General features: G+C 35.2%; 1 protein-coding gene across 6 annotated transcripts in view; it reads left to right on the top strand.

Annotated features, from left to right (window-relative positions):
• ATF7IP (activating transcription factor 7 interacting protein) overlaps positions 1–18,080 on the top strand; it is a 119,136-nt gene that overhangs the window by 54,858 nt on the left and 46,198 nt on the right. For 5 of the 6 annotated variants that reach the window (XM_059186000.1, XM_059185999.1, XM_059185997.1 and 2 more), the window contains 4 exons: positions 1,151–2,691; positions 11,463–11,546; positions 13,113–13,258; positions 14,844–14,981. In XM_059186000.1, the coding sequence (XP_059041983.1) occupies positions 1,158–2,691; positions 11,463–11,546; positions 13,113–13,258; positions 14,844–14,981 (1,902 nt within the window). In that variant the 5' untranslated portion in view covers positions 1,151–1,157. The remainder of the gene's footprint in view (positions 1–1,150; positions 2,692–11,462; positions 11,547–13,112; positions 13,259–14,843; positions 14,982–18,080) is intronic. The other variant, XM_059185998.1, reaches the window with a different exon arrangement.

Genomic DNA, 18,080 nt, shown 5'->3' with positions numbered 1-18,080 from the left:
TTTTCCATTCCTTTACTGCTTTTGATCTCTCATACTTTTATTTTTCTTGATCCATCAGCTATTTTGCTGCATATGCTTATGTGTCTCCTCCAGATTCTGAGTTGATTAGCATACTGAGAATTAAAACTACTCACCTGTTCCTTTCTTTTCTCTTTCTTTCTTTAATGGTATAAATGGCCTTAATTATTTGCAATGAGAAGTGGAAGAAGAGGGGACATCACAGTTCCTGCACCAAGGGTGGCTCTAAAGACCTACTCTTGCTGCTCCCCCACCCCCACCCCCCCCATCCCCCCCCCCGAACAAAGAGCTAGTCACTTTTTTTCTAATAGTTTTTAAGGGCCTATTTAGCCAGAGTGATCCCATCAGGTTAAACAGTGATTTTGTTGTTTATGTAGTAAAACTTAAACTGACCCCCCCCCCCCCCCGGAAATTACTTAAAAGCAAGTCCGGGAAACCAGTAAAATATGGAGACCAGTCCCAGATAAGAGAGCCCAAATACAAGGGTGGGTCAGGTCAGGTGGAGATAACAAAACCCGAATGCAGGGATGAGTCATGAGTTGGGCCAGGTGGAGACATCCATTCAGTGGGGCGCACATACTGTCTCCCTGTCTTCCAAGGAGTGTGGGCCCCGCCTTCTGGGCGCCAGTTCTGACCAAGATGATAGGCTAGTTCAAATAGCTACAATGGGGTGAATTGTAGTTCAGTTGGCCACCCGTGTGTGACCTAGCATGAGTGTGCAGCTTTCTCTGTGTGTTACATTCTCATTGGCCACCACATGGCTTTTGTTCTATAAAAGTTAGTCTGTGAGGCTGGGAGGGGTCACCCGCTCTGTAAGAGGCGGTTTGATTCTCAATGCTTGGCGCGAAATAAAGCTTTGCTTGACTTTTGCTTTGATCATGGACCTATCATTGGGGGACCCATCAGTTCCTGATAAGTGATCTTCTTCGGTTTGTACCTGTCATTAATTTTATATTACACAAATACAATTAATATGAAAATTAACACATAGCAAAGATTATGCTTTCCATATGTCATTATTTCAAAATTACATGAAAGGTTGCTTGCTTACGAGATCAGTTTGCAGTTCATCTATGATTTAGGTGGTTTCTGATTCAATTATTAAACTCTCTCTCTCTTTCTCTTTTTAAAGATTCAAAATGGATAGTATAGAAGAACCTCAGAAAAAAGTCTTTAAGGCTCGAAAAACAATGAGAGTGAGTGATCGTCAGCAACTTGAAGCAGTGTACAAGGTCAAAGAAGAACTGTTGAAAGCTGATGTCAAGCTTTTAAATGGCAACCATGAAAATGGAGATTTGGACCCAACCTCACCTTTGGAAAATACAGATTATATTAATGACAAGGAGGAAGTGAATGGCATTGAAGAGCTTTGTTTTGAACCTGAAAAAAGTAAATCAGAATGGAAAGAAGCCTCTTGTACCTTAAATGTTAATATAAAAAACAAGCAGGATGATGATTTAAAGCATGAATCTTCGTCTCCTAATAGTATAGCTCCTGAGCTAGTCTGTAAACTGACTCCTGAACCAGCTTCTGAGGAGCCAGCCTCTGTTGATCTGGCTATGGGAGATCCAGCCTCTGGAGATTCAGCCCCTGATGGTCTGGCCTCTGAAGTATTAACCTCTGGCGATCCTGCCTCTAGCAATCCCACCTCTGGTGATCCCACCTCTGGCGATTCTACCTCTGGTGATATCACCTCTGGTGAAATAGTCTCTGGTGAAACAGTCTCCAGTGAACCATTCCCCAGTGAATTGGTCTCTGGTGAATTGGTCCCTGATGAATCAGTCTCTGGTGAACCAGTCTCCAGTGATCCAGCCTCTGGTGAGTCATCTTCTGGCGACCTGTCTTCTGGAGCACTGGCGTCTGATGATCCGGCCTCTGGTGATCCATCTTCTGGTGATCCAGCCTCTGGTGATCCAGCCTCCAGTGATCTGGCTTCTGATGAACCCAATTCTGATGAACTGGCCTCTGAATCAGCTTTTGATCCCATCTTTGAACCAAGTTCTTTATCAGTTTGTGAAGCTGTTCCTGATACTGACAGTACGGAACCTAGTAGTAATAAAGGTGATGATTTTCTGGAAAAAAATGGGGATGATGAAAAGTTAGACCAGATTTTCTCATTTGATGAGAAAAACAAAGCTGATAGTAATATCGATGCCGATGAAGAAACCCTAGAAACAGATGATACAGTTATTTGTTCAGATCTACCTCCTGAAAATGAAAAGAAGTTAAAGGAAGATACTGTTATAGAACCTGCTCTTGGAGAGGAGGCTATATCGAGCAGTATGGAAATTGACCAAAGTGAAAAGAATGAAGATGAAAATTCTGCAGACCTTGCAGAAACCATTAGTGAAAATGTTACAAAAGACGACAAAAATGAGATTGCCTTGGAAAATACAGATTCTATGGAGACAGATGAGATTATTCCTATTTTAGAAAAGCTTGCACCAGCTGAAGATGAACTTACTTGCTTTCCTAAAACTTCTCTCCTTCCAATTGATGAGACAAATCCAGATTTGGAAGAGAAGATGGAAGGTTCTTTTGGTTCACCATCTAAACAAGAAAGCAGTGAGAGTTTGCCAAAAGAAGCCTTCTTGGTCCTCTCTGATGAAGAGGATCTTTCTGGTGAAAAAGATGAGTCTGAAGTTATATCACAAAATGAAACATGCTCTCCAGGTTAGCACATTATTTAAATTCTAAAGATTTTGATTAGGTTTAATAAACTGTTTAATAAAGCTTTAATAAAGCATTCTTAAAAGTTTAAATTTTTTTTAGTTGCTGACAAAGTTGAGAGTGATGGTGACTGGAATGATCTCTAAACTTCACAGATTCTTAACAGAATTTAGCAATATTGTGTGAGCAACATTGTGTGACTTGATAAGAAGGAAGTTAAAATAATTAGAAAATTTGGCCCTTGCCTTTAAGGGGCTTATAGTCTAGGAATAAAGAGATAAGATGGAACAACGTAATACTATGAGATAATAGTTTCAAGTCAGTACATAATTGATCAAGGTCCTAACAATTGTTCTTGCTATCACTTAGCAACCAAATAGCTTATAATGTGAAAGCCTACTGTTTAAATTATTTGCTTCAAGTGTAACAAATCACATTTTACAATTACTTTTCCCAGTGAATTATGATTCCTTTAATATTCTTTGTTAGAGAATGACCTCACCATTGCTAGAATCCAGAAACCTTGAAGACTGGTAATCCATTTGATAAAGACTTCATCCATTTGCTTCCTTAGCCTTCTTGATTTTCTTCACCTGCGTTTTCTGAATGATCTCTCTGTAACTTATATCTGTTTTGATTGTCTTCTTTTCTTTTGTTGGATCCCTGTTTCCTTTAGATTAATTCCAAACCCCTTATATAAAAGGTATATAAGCTTCATAGTTTGTTCAAAAGCCTATCTTTCCATCTCTTTTATTATTCCTGGAGAAAAAGGAAAGAATAAGAAAAATCCTATTTTGCTTTCACAGTCAAACTCAGACATGATTTCTGTTAGAAACTTTCTCAACTCTTTTCAGAGTGGCATTAATACCTTTTTGTTCTTGTATCATCATTCCCTTAACCTTTGAATTCTAAGAGGAATGACCTTGTAGAATGAAACATAGCATTTGGTTTCTAATTTGTTCAAAAGAAATAAGAAACAGGCCTAGGAAACACAGGAGTGTTTTTTCCCCCAATATATTATACCAATTTTTGGAGGTAAAGATTTTTTTCTCTAAAAGATTATTTCGTTTCTAGAGAGCATTTATTCATTATTAAAGCTATATTGAGAGACAGGCTCTAGGCTGTTTTGGTTCTAGGGATTTAAAGATAGAATTTAATACTTGCCTTCAGGGTGCAGACAAAAATTCAATTGCAGGACATTAAATACAAGGCTGTGAATACCCTAATAATGTTAAATTGGTATTCTGGGAGTAAAGAGAAGGGTAACTTTATTTAAAAAAAAAGATGTATTTAGAAGAGCACTTTCTTTTCACTGTCTCTATAACAGAGTTTTACTGAAGATAATGCCTCTTTTTTTTTTTTTTTTTAAGATTTTATTTATTTATTTGACAGAGATCACAAGTAGGCAGAGAGGCAGGCAGAGAGAGAGGAAAGGAAGCAGGCTCCCTGCTGGGCAGAGAGCCCGATGTGGGGCTCGATCCCAGGACCCTGGGATCATGACCTGAGCCGAAGTTAGAGCCTTTAACCCACTGAGCCACCCAGGTGCCCCGAAGATAATCCTTCTTAATTGATAAGATAATCCTACTTGCTCAAACTAAAAATCTTGGAGCCATTCTTACTTTTTTTCTTTATATCCCGTATCTCACCAGTCTATCAGGAAATCCTGTTGGGTCTGCCTTCAGATTAGATTTAGAATCCAGTCTGTCTTTTCATCGACTATTATCACCCTTGTTCTGAGCCACCATCATCAGATCAAAATAATGCTTGTCCAGTAAATATTTGTGAAGAGAATGAATTGATAATATAATAGAAGTATATCAGGGAGGATCTTGGTTACAATGCTAAACCATTCTAATAGTACTTGGGAGCCACTGAATGATTTCAAACAGGAGGAGAATGGCATAGTGAAGTTAAATTTTGGGAAGATAATAGGTAACCATATTTAAGGTGACCTTAACTCATTCATTCAATAAGTATTGATAGAGAAAATGGTATTGGGGTAAGTCCTTAAAAAACCTTTTGGTAGTCATAGGAGATTTCAGATTATTATTTAATGATTTTATACATTTTACCTTTATGTCATGGTTTTGATAATAGGGACCATCCTTATCACTTAATGCTATTAAATGCCATGAGATGACTGTTAAGCCACCCATGTTGCATACTTTGAAAATTCAGACTTGCTTTTAGTTTTGGTTATTTACTTTTATTTATTTAAATGATTATTTATTTATTTATTTATTTGAGAGAGGAGTGAGACAGATAACGAGCTCAAGTAGGGGGAGGAGCAGAGGGAGAGGGAAAAGCAGACTCCCCACAGAGCAGGGAGCCCCACGCTGGGGCTCACACTGGGGCTTACGTGGGGGCTCTATCCTGGGACTCTGGGATCCTGACCAGAGGTGAAGGCAGATGCTTAACCAACTGAGCCACTGAGGAGCCCCAGTTATTTGCTTTTATTTTATCTAATTGTATGCTATTATCAGAGTAAGTGTAGTGATAAATTTAATACCTTAGCTTATAACTAAACTTTTATTTCCTGCCCTCCCTTCCCCAACCCCCAAGGAAATTTTGTATGTAATACATTTAAGTACAGTTTCTTCATTGGTCTTAAAACTGTACTCTGTTCTCTTTACATGGGAGAGAAATCTGTTACAGTAGTCCCCGTTTGTCAGTGGTTTCACTTTAGATGGTTTCAATTTTTGTGGTTTTAGTTACCCACAGTCAGCCATGTTCTGGAAGCAGATTATTTTCCTTCTAACTTATTCTCAGTAGTGTTAACTTTCTAGGTCAGAATAGTCTAATGCTGCATCACAACACGTATATGTCATTCATCTCACTTCATCTCATCACATATGCATTTTAACATTTTACATCATCATAAGAACTGTGAGTATAGTACATTAAGGTATTTTGAGAGACCATATTTATATAACTTTTATTATAGTATATTGTTATAATCATTTTATTATTAGTTTTTGTTGTCCATCTCCTGTGCCTAATTTATAAATTTAACTTTATCACAGGTATATATGTATAGGAGAAAACATACAGGGTTCATTACTTTCCATGCTTTCAGGCATGCACTGGAAATCTTGGAACATAGCCCCTGCAGATAAAGGAGGACTATAGTGTATGTCATTTTTGTTATTGTGTACCTTCTGAGATATTAACTTTCATCATTTTTTATTCTTGCCTAATTTTTTTTAGATTATTTATTTGAGAGTGAGCTGGAAGAGGGGTGGAGAGGCAGAGGAAGAGGGAGAAGCAGACTTCCTGCTAGTAGGCAGGGAGTCTGACACGGGGCTCGATCCCGGACCCCGATATTTTTGACTAATTTTTAATGTTTTCAGAACTCAGAATTATAAACTGAAGTGCTGAGGACCACTTCTTCCCTCTAGCTACTAACATTTATGTGCTGTACTAATAGGAAAACATAAACCTCTGTCATTTCAGACACTTCTTTAGCAAATTTGTTTTGAGTACAACAGTTATGATAGCTGTGAGCAGCAACAAAAAATAATGAAAGAAATCAGAAAGCAAATAAAAAAGCCATTTTAATTTTACAAATTGTAAAAGAAAGGCCTAAGAAAGTATTGTAGATATACTGAGTGGGCCTGAAGGTACTGTCATAGTATTGCATCTTCCTAGATGATGACTTATACTCATTAGATGATTAAAATGATAATCTGTTTATTAAGTAGGCTTGAAAAACAAAGATTTCTGTCTGGAAAAGTTTAAACAGCAGTAAAAGAGGTCCATGTATTAGTTTATCTTTCATGCTCTTTCCATGCCATGTACTCTTTCTCTAGCTTCCGTTCCATCTCCTTCCTCTTTCACAGTCGTTCTTCAAGTTCTTTTAATAGGCTAGCACTGTTTTTTCTCCTCCTATTTGTTCTTTAACTTAATTGGATTTTGATTTTCATCTTGGCAGTCCCCCCTCCTTTTTGTTTTCAGTGAAGTGACATTTATGCTCATATTGTTAAAACCAGGGGTTTAAATCCAAAACTTTGTCTTTATCTCTCACACTTGGCTGCTTTTTTTTTAATAGTCCTTTCCTCTTGAGACCGTCTGGCTTTTTGGCTCTGGCATTCTCCTTTTTTAAAATCCTTATTGGCCCTTTTCATTCTGTTTCTTAATGGAGAAATAGGAGGGAGAGCTCTTCTCCACCTGCTTTTTTTGTTTTATAAACATTGCTATTTCTTAATATTTTAGAGGAGAAAAATATGTTTTACATAAAACCAGATTTTACACTAGATTTTGATATAATTTCCTTCCAGATTTTATTTCAAATCAAAAATGTATCTGTGGTTGATTTGTTTTTCCCTTTTTACTCTCTAAGATAAATATGATGAGTGTAAGTGCTTATGAGAATAAGCATGGGTTTTGTCTGTTTTTGCTTTAGGTTAGTAGTGATAGAATTACTGTGGTTTAGTTGATTAAAATTTAGTGATATTTTATTGTCACTGTTTATTTTGTTCAGCTAAAGTTCTTTATTATCTCCATCCATTTATGTTCAGTTATTTCCTGCTGTATTTGGTTTTTCTTTGTGGAACCTCTTATTCCTATACATTGGTGGAAATTGCAGATTTTTCTTTTCAGAGTTGAAGAAGATCAAAGAAGGAGGTTTTGGAAAGGGAAGTATAGGAGGGACATCAGTTCCAAGTGACTGTTACTGCCTAAGTTAGATAGGTGTATTTCAGGACAGAGGTTTGGACTGTCTAGACAAATTTAGGAGCAGATAGTATATACTTCAACCTTAGTTGAAGTTGAGTGATAATATGGAATCACCTCAGTGATAATCAGTGGGTATAAATGGAGATGAGAGGAGGTGTAAGAACTGAGCTCTTGACATTCCAGTGTTTAGAGGTTGGGAGATGAAGAAGAAACTGGCAAAGATCAAGAAAGAGCAGCTCTTAATATGTCAACTGTACTTCAATAATAAGAATAAAAACAAATAAGTATATTAACTAAAAAGAAAGGAAAGAGCAGCTTTTCTGGTAGAAAGAAAATCAGGAGATTCTTTTATCTTAGATGTCAAGTAAAGAGGATGTTGCAAGGAGGGAGTAATCAGCCCAATTTTGTTTATGTATCAGATGCTGCTGTTTGTTCAAGTAAGATAGGAGACAAATATTTAATAACCTGAAGATCATTTGTGACCATGACATGGGGTGGTGGAATTGAAAACCTAATGGAGATTGGGTTTCAGAGAGAATGGGAGGAGAATTGGAAATGATAAAATATAACTCTCCCCCCCTCAAGCTTTGCTTTAAAAGGGAGCACAAAAATTCACTGTAGAAGGTATTATTTGGAAGATATTAAATAAAGCTTTAAAAAAAATTTCTGGAAATGTCTTATTAAGTAATGTCACATTTTTCTGATATGCTTTGTGAGGTTGAGAATTTTTATGTTTATTGGCCACTTGTATTTCCTCATCTATATATTGCCTGTTTATCTACTTCACTTATTTTGCTAATGGATGAAATTATCTTCAGTTAATCTGTAGGAATTTTTTGTTTTGTTTTAAATATTCTCATAGAGTCAGTAATTTCAAACACAGGATTAGTAAACTATAGCCTATAGGCTCTGTTTTTGTCAATAAAGTTTTATTGGAATAGAGCCACATCTGTTTATTTACTATTACATATTGTTTGTCACTGATTTCCACTACAAGGGCAGAATAGTTGTATCAAAGACCATATGGCCCACAAGACTGAAAAAATTTAGTTTTGGGGCTTTACAAAAAATGTTTGCCAATCTCTAAGGTGACACTTATTTTTGTCCATATTTCATTGGACTAATGAAAATGGGAAACTAACTCCGTATTGTCCTCTCCAATACACTTTTTCTACTTCTTTTTTTGTTTTAAGATTTTATTTATTTATTTGACACAGAGAGATCACAAGTAGGCAGAGAGTCAGGCAGAGAGAGAGAGGAGGAAGCAGGCTCCCTGCTGAGCAGAGAGCCCGATGTGGCACTCTATCCCAGGACCCCAGGATCATGACCCGAGCCAAAGGCAGCTGCTTAACCCACTGAGCCACCCAGGCACCCCCACTTTTTCTACTTTTATCTTATGAAATCTTATTAAGATAATAGTCACCAGATAGATGATAAACATCTCCTTTGTCTCATCTCTTTTCCCAAAGTTTTTAGGATTACCAAAGTTACAAGATATGGTATCAGTTCTTAGTGAGCTTACTTATTGTCTAGTCTGGTTGAAAGGAAGGAATGCCACATATAGAACTCCATATGAAGATGGGCTAACTTGCCATAAGGCTGTACTCAAGACTAGAGGAATTAAAGCAGAAACTGTGAATGAGGACAGATTCCAAAAAAGACGGTCTTAACCTAAGTATTTGGATGAGTTTCAGGCATCCCATGAACTACTTGAAATTATTTATAAAAACGTCAGTGTGCATGGGCCTTTGATTACTATTCTGGGTTTAAGCAGGTCCACTCTCAGATTCTCTAGAGGCTTTATAAACAAAAAATTAAATATAGGACCTTGTTCCTTTCTGTAAAATCTGTTAGTACCGTTTTTCTTATCCCAAGTTCTTTTCATTAAGTAAAACTGAAGTATAAAGTTTAATCCACTGTGTCTGTTTTAAAATTCCAGTAAGTGTTTTAAAGTGTTTAGAATCTAGCCATATCTTCCAGGTATATCTGGAAAATGGGAATTGGGTAGGAAGAGGTTTTGGGCAGATGGAGAAAGCGCAAGCTATGTTTGACATACCTTTAAGAGGAGAGGGAGCTAACATATGATTAAAAAAGAGACAGCTCAAACCAAATTGTTAGGCCAGTTGCTCTGCTGTATTATGGCTGATCTGGCTTGTAGTTACCCTAAGTGGAGCCATAGCTAATTTTGTTCTTTGGGTGGTATCATAATTTGCCAAATAAAGACTGTATAAACCTTCATCTCAAGCAACCCAGTTATTCTTTGTTTCTGGAGACTCTGGGGACTAGGAAACTCAGGAGTCACCACCTTCAGTATTAAAATCAGGAGGATTTGGAAACCTATATGTAGAAAAAAATGCTTTGTAATGAGTTTGTGATATACAAGGGAGCAAAACATTGTCATTTCATTGAAACTGGAGTTGAGGGATAGGATCTTAAAATATTTCTAATGAGCATAGTAAATGGAAAGTTAATTTTCTAATACTCATTTATTTATTTTGAATAGCCTTTCTTTTAAAGTTTAAAAATAGTTTTGTAGGGATGCCTGGGTGGCTCAGTCTGTAGAGCATGTGAACTGTTCTTATGAGTTCAAGCCCTACAGTGGTGTGGAGCTAACTTAAAAAAAAAAAGTTTTAGTAATCTTTATGTGCTGTTTTGTTTTGACTGTTGTCATGTTTAACAGCTTTATTGTTTTACCTTAGTGTGAAAAAAATATTTTTAAGAGCCTTTATAGGTTCATCATTGATCCTCATAGTCTGCCTGTTTTCACTTAAAAGGTCTTTACAGTTATTTTATCCTTGACTTCTACCATCAAGGGCTGTTGGGATTAAACCCTGTTGTTTGGAGAAGAAATGCCATATCAAAATTTTTTATAATGTTACATTCCTTGTGATTATGTATTTAATTTTGGTTGTAGGATATAATGAAACCAGATGCTTTATTGAAAACCTGGGGAGCCAGTTTCAGTGATGTAAGGGGGAAAAGAGAAACCCAGACATATTAATGGTTTTTTCTTCTCACCCAGTTCATGATTAAGTTAGTTGAGATAATAGCTTGACTAAAGACCCTTTCTGGTACCTGTGTGGGTTTTATTTATTGTAACAATGTAATTACATTTTTAGCAGGATATTTTTGTTAGCACTCTTTGTTATATTATATATGCCTTGTGAAAATTACTGTAGCCTTTTTGAACATTGGACTTTCCCATCTAAGTGATGGTAGAAATAGTGTTTATTGTGTAGGATTATGCTAAGGATATAAAGTACTGTGTGTCATACACTTAACTCAGTTGTTGGCACTGGCATCAGTTAACTATTAAACTTTTATTGTCTATTTATTTATCTTTAATTTTTTAAAAAAAGATTTTATTTATTTATTTGTCAGAGGGCGAGAGAGTACGCACAAGCAGGGGGAGTTGCAGGTAGTGGGAGAAGCCAGCTCCCCACTGAGCAAGGAGCCAGATTACAGACTGGATCCCAGGACCCCGGGATCATTACCTGAGTTGAAGGCAGATGCTTCACTGACTGAGCCACCCAGGCGCCCCAGTATTTTAGTTTTAATAATTGAATGTAATGGAATCTAAATGCTTTAGAGTAGGTTTTATTAATCTACTGTTGACAGCAAATTACTAAGTAAGGTTCTTTGTTTTAAAAGTTATACTATATTTTTTCCATGTTTAAGAGCTTTTTATGAATTTGTAGGAGCATTTGGAAGTGGACCTAGTCATTCATTTCTACCAATCCATGCTATGTTCCCTTTTTAGTCCTAGGATTTCACATTTTGAGACAGATTTTATAAAAGCTTATTAATTGAATTGTTAATACCAAAATTGGAAATTATAGTGAGCTTCAATAAATACTGATGGGGGCGCCTGGGTGGCTCAGTGGGTTAAGCCGCTGCCTTCGGCTCAGGTCATGATCTCAGGGTCCTGGGATCAAGTCCCGCATCGGGCTCTCTGCTCAGCAGGGAGCCTGCTTCCCTCTCTCTCTGCCTGCTTCTCTGTCTACTTGTGATCTCTTTCTGTCAAATAAATAAATAAAATCTTTTAAATAAATAAATAAATACTGATGGAAGTAAGATTTCCTTTTCTGTTTTTGTTACAGCAGAAGTAGAAACTAATGGGAAGGATAGCAAACCTGAGGAAGAAGAGCAAGTAATAAATGAAGATGAAAGACCTTCTGAGAAAAGTAAGCATGTACAAAAACCCCGAACTAGTTTAGAAAAATAGCTATTCATTGTTTCTTCTTTTAAGGCTATGGAATATATTTCCTTTCCTGAGATAATTTAAAAATTTTGCAGTTTAAGTAAAACACAGTTAAATCATTTTATTGACAGCTAACCTAAGGATTTTTGAAAGTGTTATTTTCATATACCTCAGTATTTTGTTTATACTTTTTAATTGTTTTATGAGAAAAATTTATGCTTAATATTTAATAAGGTATTATTTGAATGTCTTGAGATAAATTGTTTTAGATTTATGTTTAGAGCATGGAGCTGTAAGAATTTTGTTGGAGGTGATACAAGTTAATGAAAATATGTGTCTGTCTCCTCAAGGTTCCTGGGCTTCATGGGAAAGGGGACTTGATGGGACAGGGTGCAGTTAGGTTTATAAGATAATCATTGGACTAGAAGTCAGGAAACCTAGGTTTTGTATCTCTCTTTGTCATTCTGGTTTTCATGTATGACTAGATAAGTCATGATTTTAAGGGAAATCATGAAGTAGAACTGGATTTTAAAAGTAGGCACGTAGATAAATGGGTGTAGAGAAAAGCAAAGAGGGATACTTATGGTCACATAAGAACATTTCCCTTTAATAAGTGGAGATTTTAGTATTCTTACATTTTATATATTGAAAAAGAAACCAGATAAAATTTGATCTCATGAATGTATTACCAGTGTTTGAAATATAAATTTTCTAAGTGAAGATCCTTGAATATCTTTACCAAATTTACTTTTATAATGACACAAATTTTACTGTTTTTATTTATTTGAAATTCATTAGGACATGTTAAGAATAACTAGCCTTGGGTGCCTAGGTGGCTCAATCAGTTAAGTGTCCGACTTGTGATTTTGGTTCCAGTCATAATTTGAGGGTCATAATCTGAGGGTCGTGGAATTGAGCCCTGTGTGGGGGCTGTGCACTCAGTGGGGAGTTGGCATGAGATTCTCTTTCTCTCCCTCCAACCTTCCCCGCTGCAAATGTGCAAGTTTTTTTCTCTCTCTCAAATAAATAAATCTTTTAAAAAGAAGAGTAACTAGTCTTATGTTATTTTCCTAAGGCTAATGATGAAGATTTTTTCTAAATGCTGAGAAAAAAAATGCATTGAAGAGGAGGAAATAATTAAAGCTATTAAAGCTATGTACAGCTGATAGATATCTGTGACATGAGAATGAATATTATATTTTGTAAGGGGATTCATGTGCACTATAAAATTTAGCAGAGAATGAATAGAAGATGATTTCTTCTCATCTCATACTCATATTTTAGGTGATTCTCTATTTTAATATGATTTCAAAAGAAGAATTTTTTATGTTTACATTATACATTGCTTACCCTCAGGGTGTTCTTGTTTAGCATACTGAAAATAAGTTCAGAGTTTAAAAGCTACCTATCTGTTTTTCTAGTCTCTAAAACAATTCATAAAATTGCTGAGTGAGAATGATACTGTGATAACTAGGAATAATATTTAGCTGAGAATGGAAAAGAGGCATTAGGGTCTGTAATAAAAGTCATCATGCTTTTTTGTCCTCAGGTGAATTTTCCAGAAGAAAACGTTCTAAATCAGAGGACATGGACAATGTACAGTCCAAACGTCGTCGATACATGGAAGACGAATATGAAGCAGAATTTCAAGTGAAGATTACAGCCAAAGGAGATATTAACCAGAAGCTACAAAAGGTGTTACAGATTATAAGTTAAAAACGATATTAAATAAAAAACATGACCATTTTTATTCTTCTAGGTTTTTGACATTATTCTGTATTTTACTGACATATTTAAGTTTTTCATAGAACTTAAAGTGGTTGAGCTCATTCTTAATAATTTTTTATTTTTTTATTTTTATTTATTTATTTTTTTAAAAGATCTTATTCATTTGACAGACAGAGAGACTGTTTGTGACTGTCATTTGACAGACCGCTTGTGAGCAGGCAGAGAAACAGGCAGAGAGAGAGGAGGACTCAGGCTCCCTGTCTAGCAGAGAGCCTGATGCAGAGAGCCTGATGCGGCGCTCGATCCCAGGACCCTGGGATCATGACCTGAGCCAAAGGCAGAGGCTTCAACCCACTGAGCCACCCAGGCGCCCCAGTAATTTAACTTTTAAAACTGATTCTTTTTAAAAGAGTTTTTGGATTTTATTTTTTCTTTCATATTGAATTTTATTCTGTGGAAATGTTAGAGTTTTATATTTTAACTTCTAAAAAAATACATTAACTTTTTAATCTTCATTATAAGGTGGTTTTATTGTAAGTTCCTACATTGTAACTCACTGTTAGGTTCTTTAGGCTTACTATTAAAAATAGGGACAGGGCCTTAGATTGACTAGGGAAAGGAAGTATTTAAAATACAAACTTTAGAAACATCTGCCTGTATCTATGAAACTAGAGTTAGAAATATTGAAAATATGTAGTATTTAATATACTTTTCTAAATGTGTTAACAGATGTGTATGACAGATGCCTTTTTAAGAGGAATATGAAAGTCCAATGAAATTATTTTTTTTAAGTCTTACAGATGTAATAATGAAATTATAAATAATCTACATTTTAGACCAATATCCTTTTTCCACTAAGATACAGTATAAATACTCATATTAGAAAAAAGCAGTTAATTAGTGAGGTGATTAAAAAAGTGCCATTTTTCTTTCCCAGCTTTTTAAATTTGTCATATGGTGGTAATAATGTTTAGTTTTTCTTACAGAGCTATTATAAATACGAAGATAGGTATGTGAATTTTGAAACTTACATGTGTACTAAGAATATATTACTCTGGAACAGTGTTATTACTCAAGTATGGATTGTGGACATGTACTGTGTATTTTATTTGTTAGGGACCCATAATAAGATAAATAATGTAAATTGTTAAGAAGGCATTTAGAAATATTTTATAGAAATTTCATAGTGCAGTGATATGCTTAGTCTCACAAAAATATCATCTGCAACAGATTAGAAATTTTAAAAACTGGTCTTTTAACTGATTTCCTTTGAATCACAGAAGGTATGAGAAATAAATATTAAAACCTCAGTATAAAATTACTTATAAAATTTGACCCTCTGGAAATTTTCTGTTTTCAGTATAATTTTGTCATAGTAGACACATGTAGAAGTAGAGGCTTTTAGCAGATATCATTGTGTTATGAATGCCAATGTGTTTCTCTTGAAATTAATCAATACATTAAACTGTCTTACCAGTCCTTAAGAATATTTACTCTTCTCTGCTTGCTGAAATGCCTTCTTTGACTGTAACAAAGAAATATATCTCTTTAGGTTGTACAGTGGTTGCTGGAAGAAAAATTGTGTGCACTACAGTGTGCTGTATTTGATAAGACTTTGGCAGAATTGAAAACACGAGTTGAAAAGATTGAATGTAACAAGAGGCATAAAACAGTTATTACGGAACTACAGGTTCGTATACTGATTTGAATTGTATACCCATGTGTCATTATTTTTATTACTTGTTTTGGGGGATACATTTTCAAAGTTGATAATAATTACATTTAACTTCTAAATATTAGAAGTAGAAAGAGGCACTATTTGTTTGCTAGGGCTGTCGTAAAAAAAGTACCGTAAACTGGTAGCTTAAACAACAGAGAAGTACTGTCTCATAGCTCTGGAGGCTAAAAGTCTATGACCAAGATGTTGGAAGAACTGGTTCTGTTCGAAGGCTGTGAGAAAGAATCTTTTCCATGTGTCTCCTTCCTCTAGCTTCTGATGGTATACTGACAGTCTTGGACATTCCTTGACTTGTGGAAGTCTTTTCTCTTCATATGGCACTATAAGTGTGTGTGTGTGTGTGTGTGTGTGTGTGTGTGTGTGTGTACGTGCGCACATGCACACACATGCCACGCACCCATATTTCCCCTTTTTACAAGGATACCAGTTGGATTGGATTGGGGCCCATCCTACTCCAGTATAACCTCATCTTAACTAATAACCTTTGCAAAGACCCTCTTTACAAATTGAATCACAATTGGAGAATACTTAGGGTTCAGACTTCAATATATGAACTTCTCATATAGTTCAACCCATAAGGGAGCCTTAGTCACTGAGGAAAGGCTGGTATTATCTAGTTGTAAATACCAAATAATATTTATTGTAAGTGATTCTTTTTATATTAATCCACTTCCTGCCATGGATCTTATGTTGTAAAGATATTAGTTTGTTAATTTATATTTGTTAATGATTTTTCCTTTTCTTTTTTTATTAAATGTAACTATACACATATATATACATATAGTGCCAGAGCTTCTAAATGACTGAAATGAACACATGCCAACATGCTGTAGTAAATCATTTTATTCCAAGACTAAAAAACTGGAAATTTTTATCAGTACATTCATGTTGTCATATAGTAAATGCATGGTTTCTATTAAGCTATCTGAAATATGAGCATAGTCTACAGAGGCTGAGATTGCAAACCACTTATAGACCCTTACTTTATAAATGAGGGAAAAGGGGTCCATGAAAATAAAGTCACTGTTTTCTAGTTATAAAGCAAATTGCAACCAAATGTGACTAGAATTTATGTATTTCTTAGCCTGAAAGTTATATTCTTGGGTTCATATTGTTAATTTATTTGAAGTGAGACTTTTTAAATAATAAGATCTTTGTAGTAATTTTGTTATGTACCATACAGTACGTTACTAGTCCTCTTTCTTACCTTTAGCAGATCTTTCTAATAGTGATAGTGTTGTTTAATTATTAAACTTTATTTTACTAATATGGTCGAGAATTTTGAATTAGAATTTTAAAATGTTTGAGGATTTAAAAGGAGTGGTTTCATTAACTGTTTCTCATTTTGTGTTTTTAAAAAAATCTGAGACTTTGACTCCCATATTCTCATATAACATGCAAGTCCAGATCTCTTAACACTTAATAAACTTTTTACTTTGATGTTACCTGGTAGCCTCAGAATCTGAAGTCTTTAAATGCCAAAACATTCTCTTCTCCACAGATAAATCCCCCATACCATTGTTCCTCTTATTTGTAATTCTTGAATCCTTAGAAAAATCTTCCAGCAATATCTTTCCATTTTTCTTCTCATTGATAGTTTTTGAGTTCTTGGAAATTGATTTCTTTCAGTCATTTCACATATACAGTGGATTGCTAAATTATAACTTTAATTTCTTACAAAAGTCTTTTTTTGCTTCCTCTCACTTTTCACAAGGCACAGGTCCATTTACATGTGGATTTTTTTCAATTAATTTGGGTATAGTACTGTAAATACATTTTCCTTTTCCATTCCCTTGATTATAGCAATAACCTTTTACATGATTACTCTGGTTCTATTTTTTAGGTACTTACTGGCCCTTCCCAATGATTGTACTCATCTTTCTAAAATACTGTTTGTTTCATTCTCCTCTGTATAGTCCAGATTCCTCAACAAAGTGCCATCATTCATTTTTTAAATTTTTAATTTCTGGATCTCCTAGTTTTTGATCTACTTTTCCTAATACCTACCAATTGCTACACTGTCCTACAGAATATCAGTGTTCATAGTATTTTCATTTCAGGCCTTCAACTTTATACTGTTTTTCCCATTTAAGTTACCTGTAGTGATCTGCCCTTGCCATGCTATTAATTTAAATTTTACTAAGCTCATTTAGTTCCTGTCTCTTTCTGGGCTTTTCTGATATTTAGTTTTTAATGGAAGTAAAATTCAATAGCAAAATAACTGTTTTTACTTTACAATTCACTGGCATTTAGTTTATTCCCATTGTATGACTCTCATCTCTGTCTAGTTATAGAACATTTTCATTAACCCAAAAGAAAACCTTATGTCCATTAAATAGTCACTTTACCTTTCCCCTAGTCCTTCACAACCACTAATCAACCTGTCTCTCTTGATTTACCTTTTCTGCATATTTTTTTAATGAACAGAATCCTACAATATGTGACTTTTTGTGTCTGGCTTCTTTCTCTTGGCATAGCATTTTCATGGTTCATACACAATTTAGCATATATCAGTACTGCATTCCTTTTTATGCCTAAGTGATATTTAATTATATTTATATGCTATTGAAAGTATTTGTATACTATTCAAAATAAGTAGGTATTCAAGATGTTAAGTGTAATTTCCAGAAAAATCATTAAAGAAAAAAACTAAAATATATATAGATAGATAGTATATAATATAATTGGTTTGTGTTATATAAATGGTTGACCCTTGAATAATGCTGGGCTTGGGGTGCTGATCCTCTCCCCTGATATAGTCAAAAATCCATGTATAACTTCTTTTTTTTTTTTTTAAGAGAGGCGGGGGAGGTGTAGTGGGAGAGGGAAGAGAGACTCTTAAGGGGGCTTATGCCCAGCACAGAGCCTGATGTGGTGCTCAATCTCAGAACCCCGAGATCATGACCTGAGCCAAAATAAAGAGTCGGATGTTTTAACCTGCTGAGCGCCCCCCCAAGTGCCCCGCTGCGAAGTTTATTTCAATTAATACATTTTCTGCTCTAGAATTTCTATATGTTTTCTTTACACAGTTTCTGTCTCTTTGATATTCTG

This window comes from Mustela lutreola, chromosome 8 (assembly GCF_030435805.1).
Source record: "Mustela lutreola isolate mMusLut2 chromosome 8, mMusLut2.pri, whole genome shotgun sequence".
In the NCBI taxonomy this organism is placed as follows: domain Eukaryota; kingdom Metazoa; phylum Chordata; class Mammalia; order Carnivora; family Mustelidae; genus Mustela; species Mustela lutreola.
This window is presented reverse-complemented; position numbering and strand designations above follow the sequence as displayed.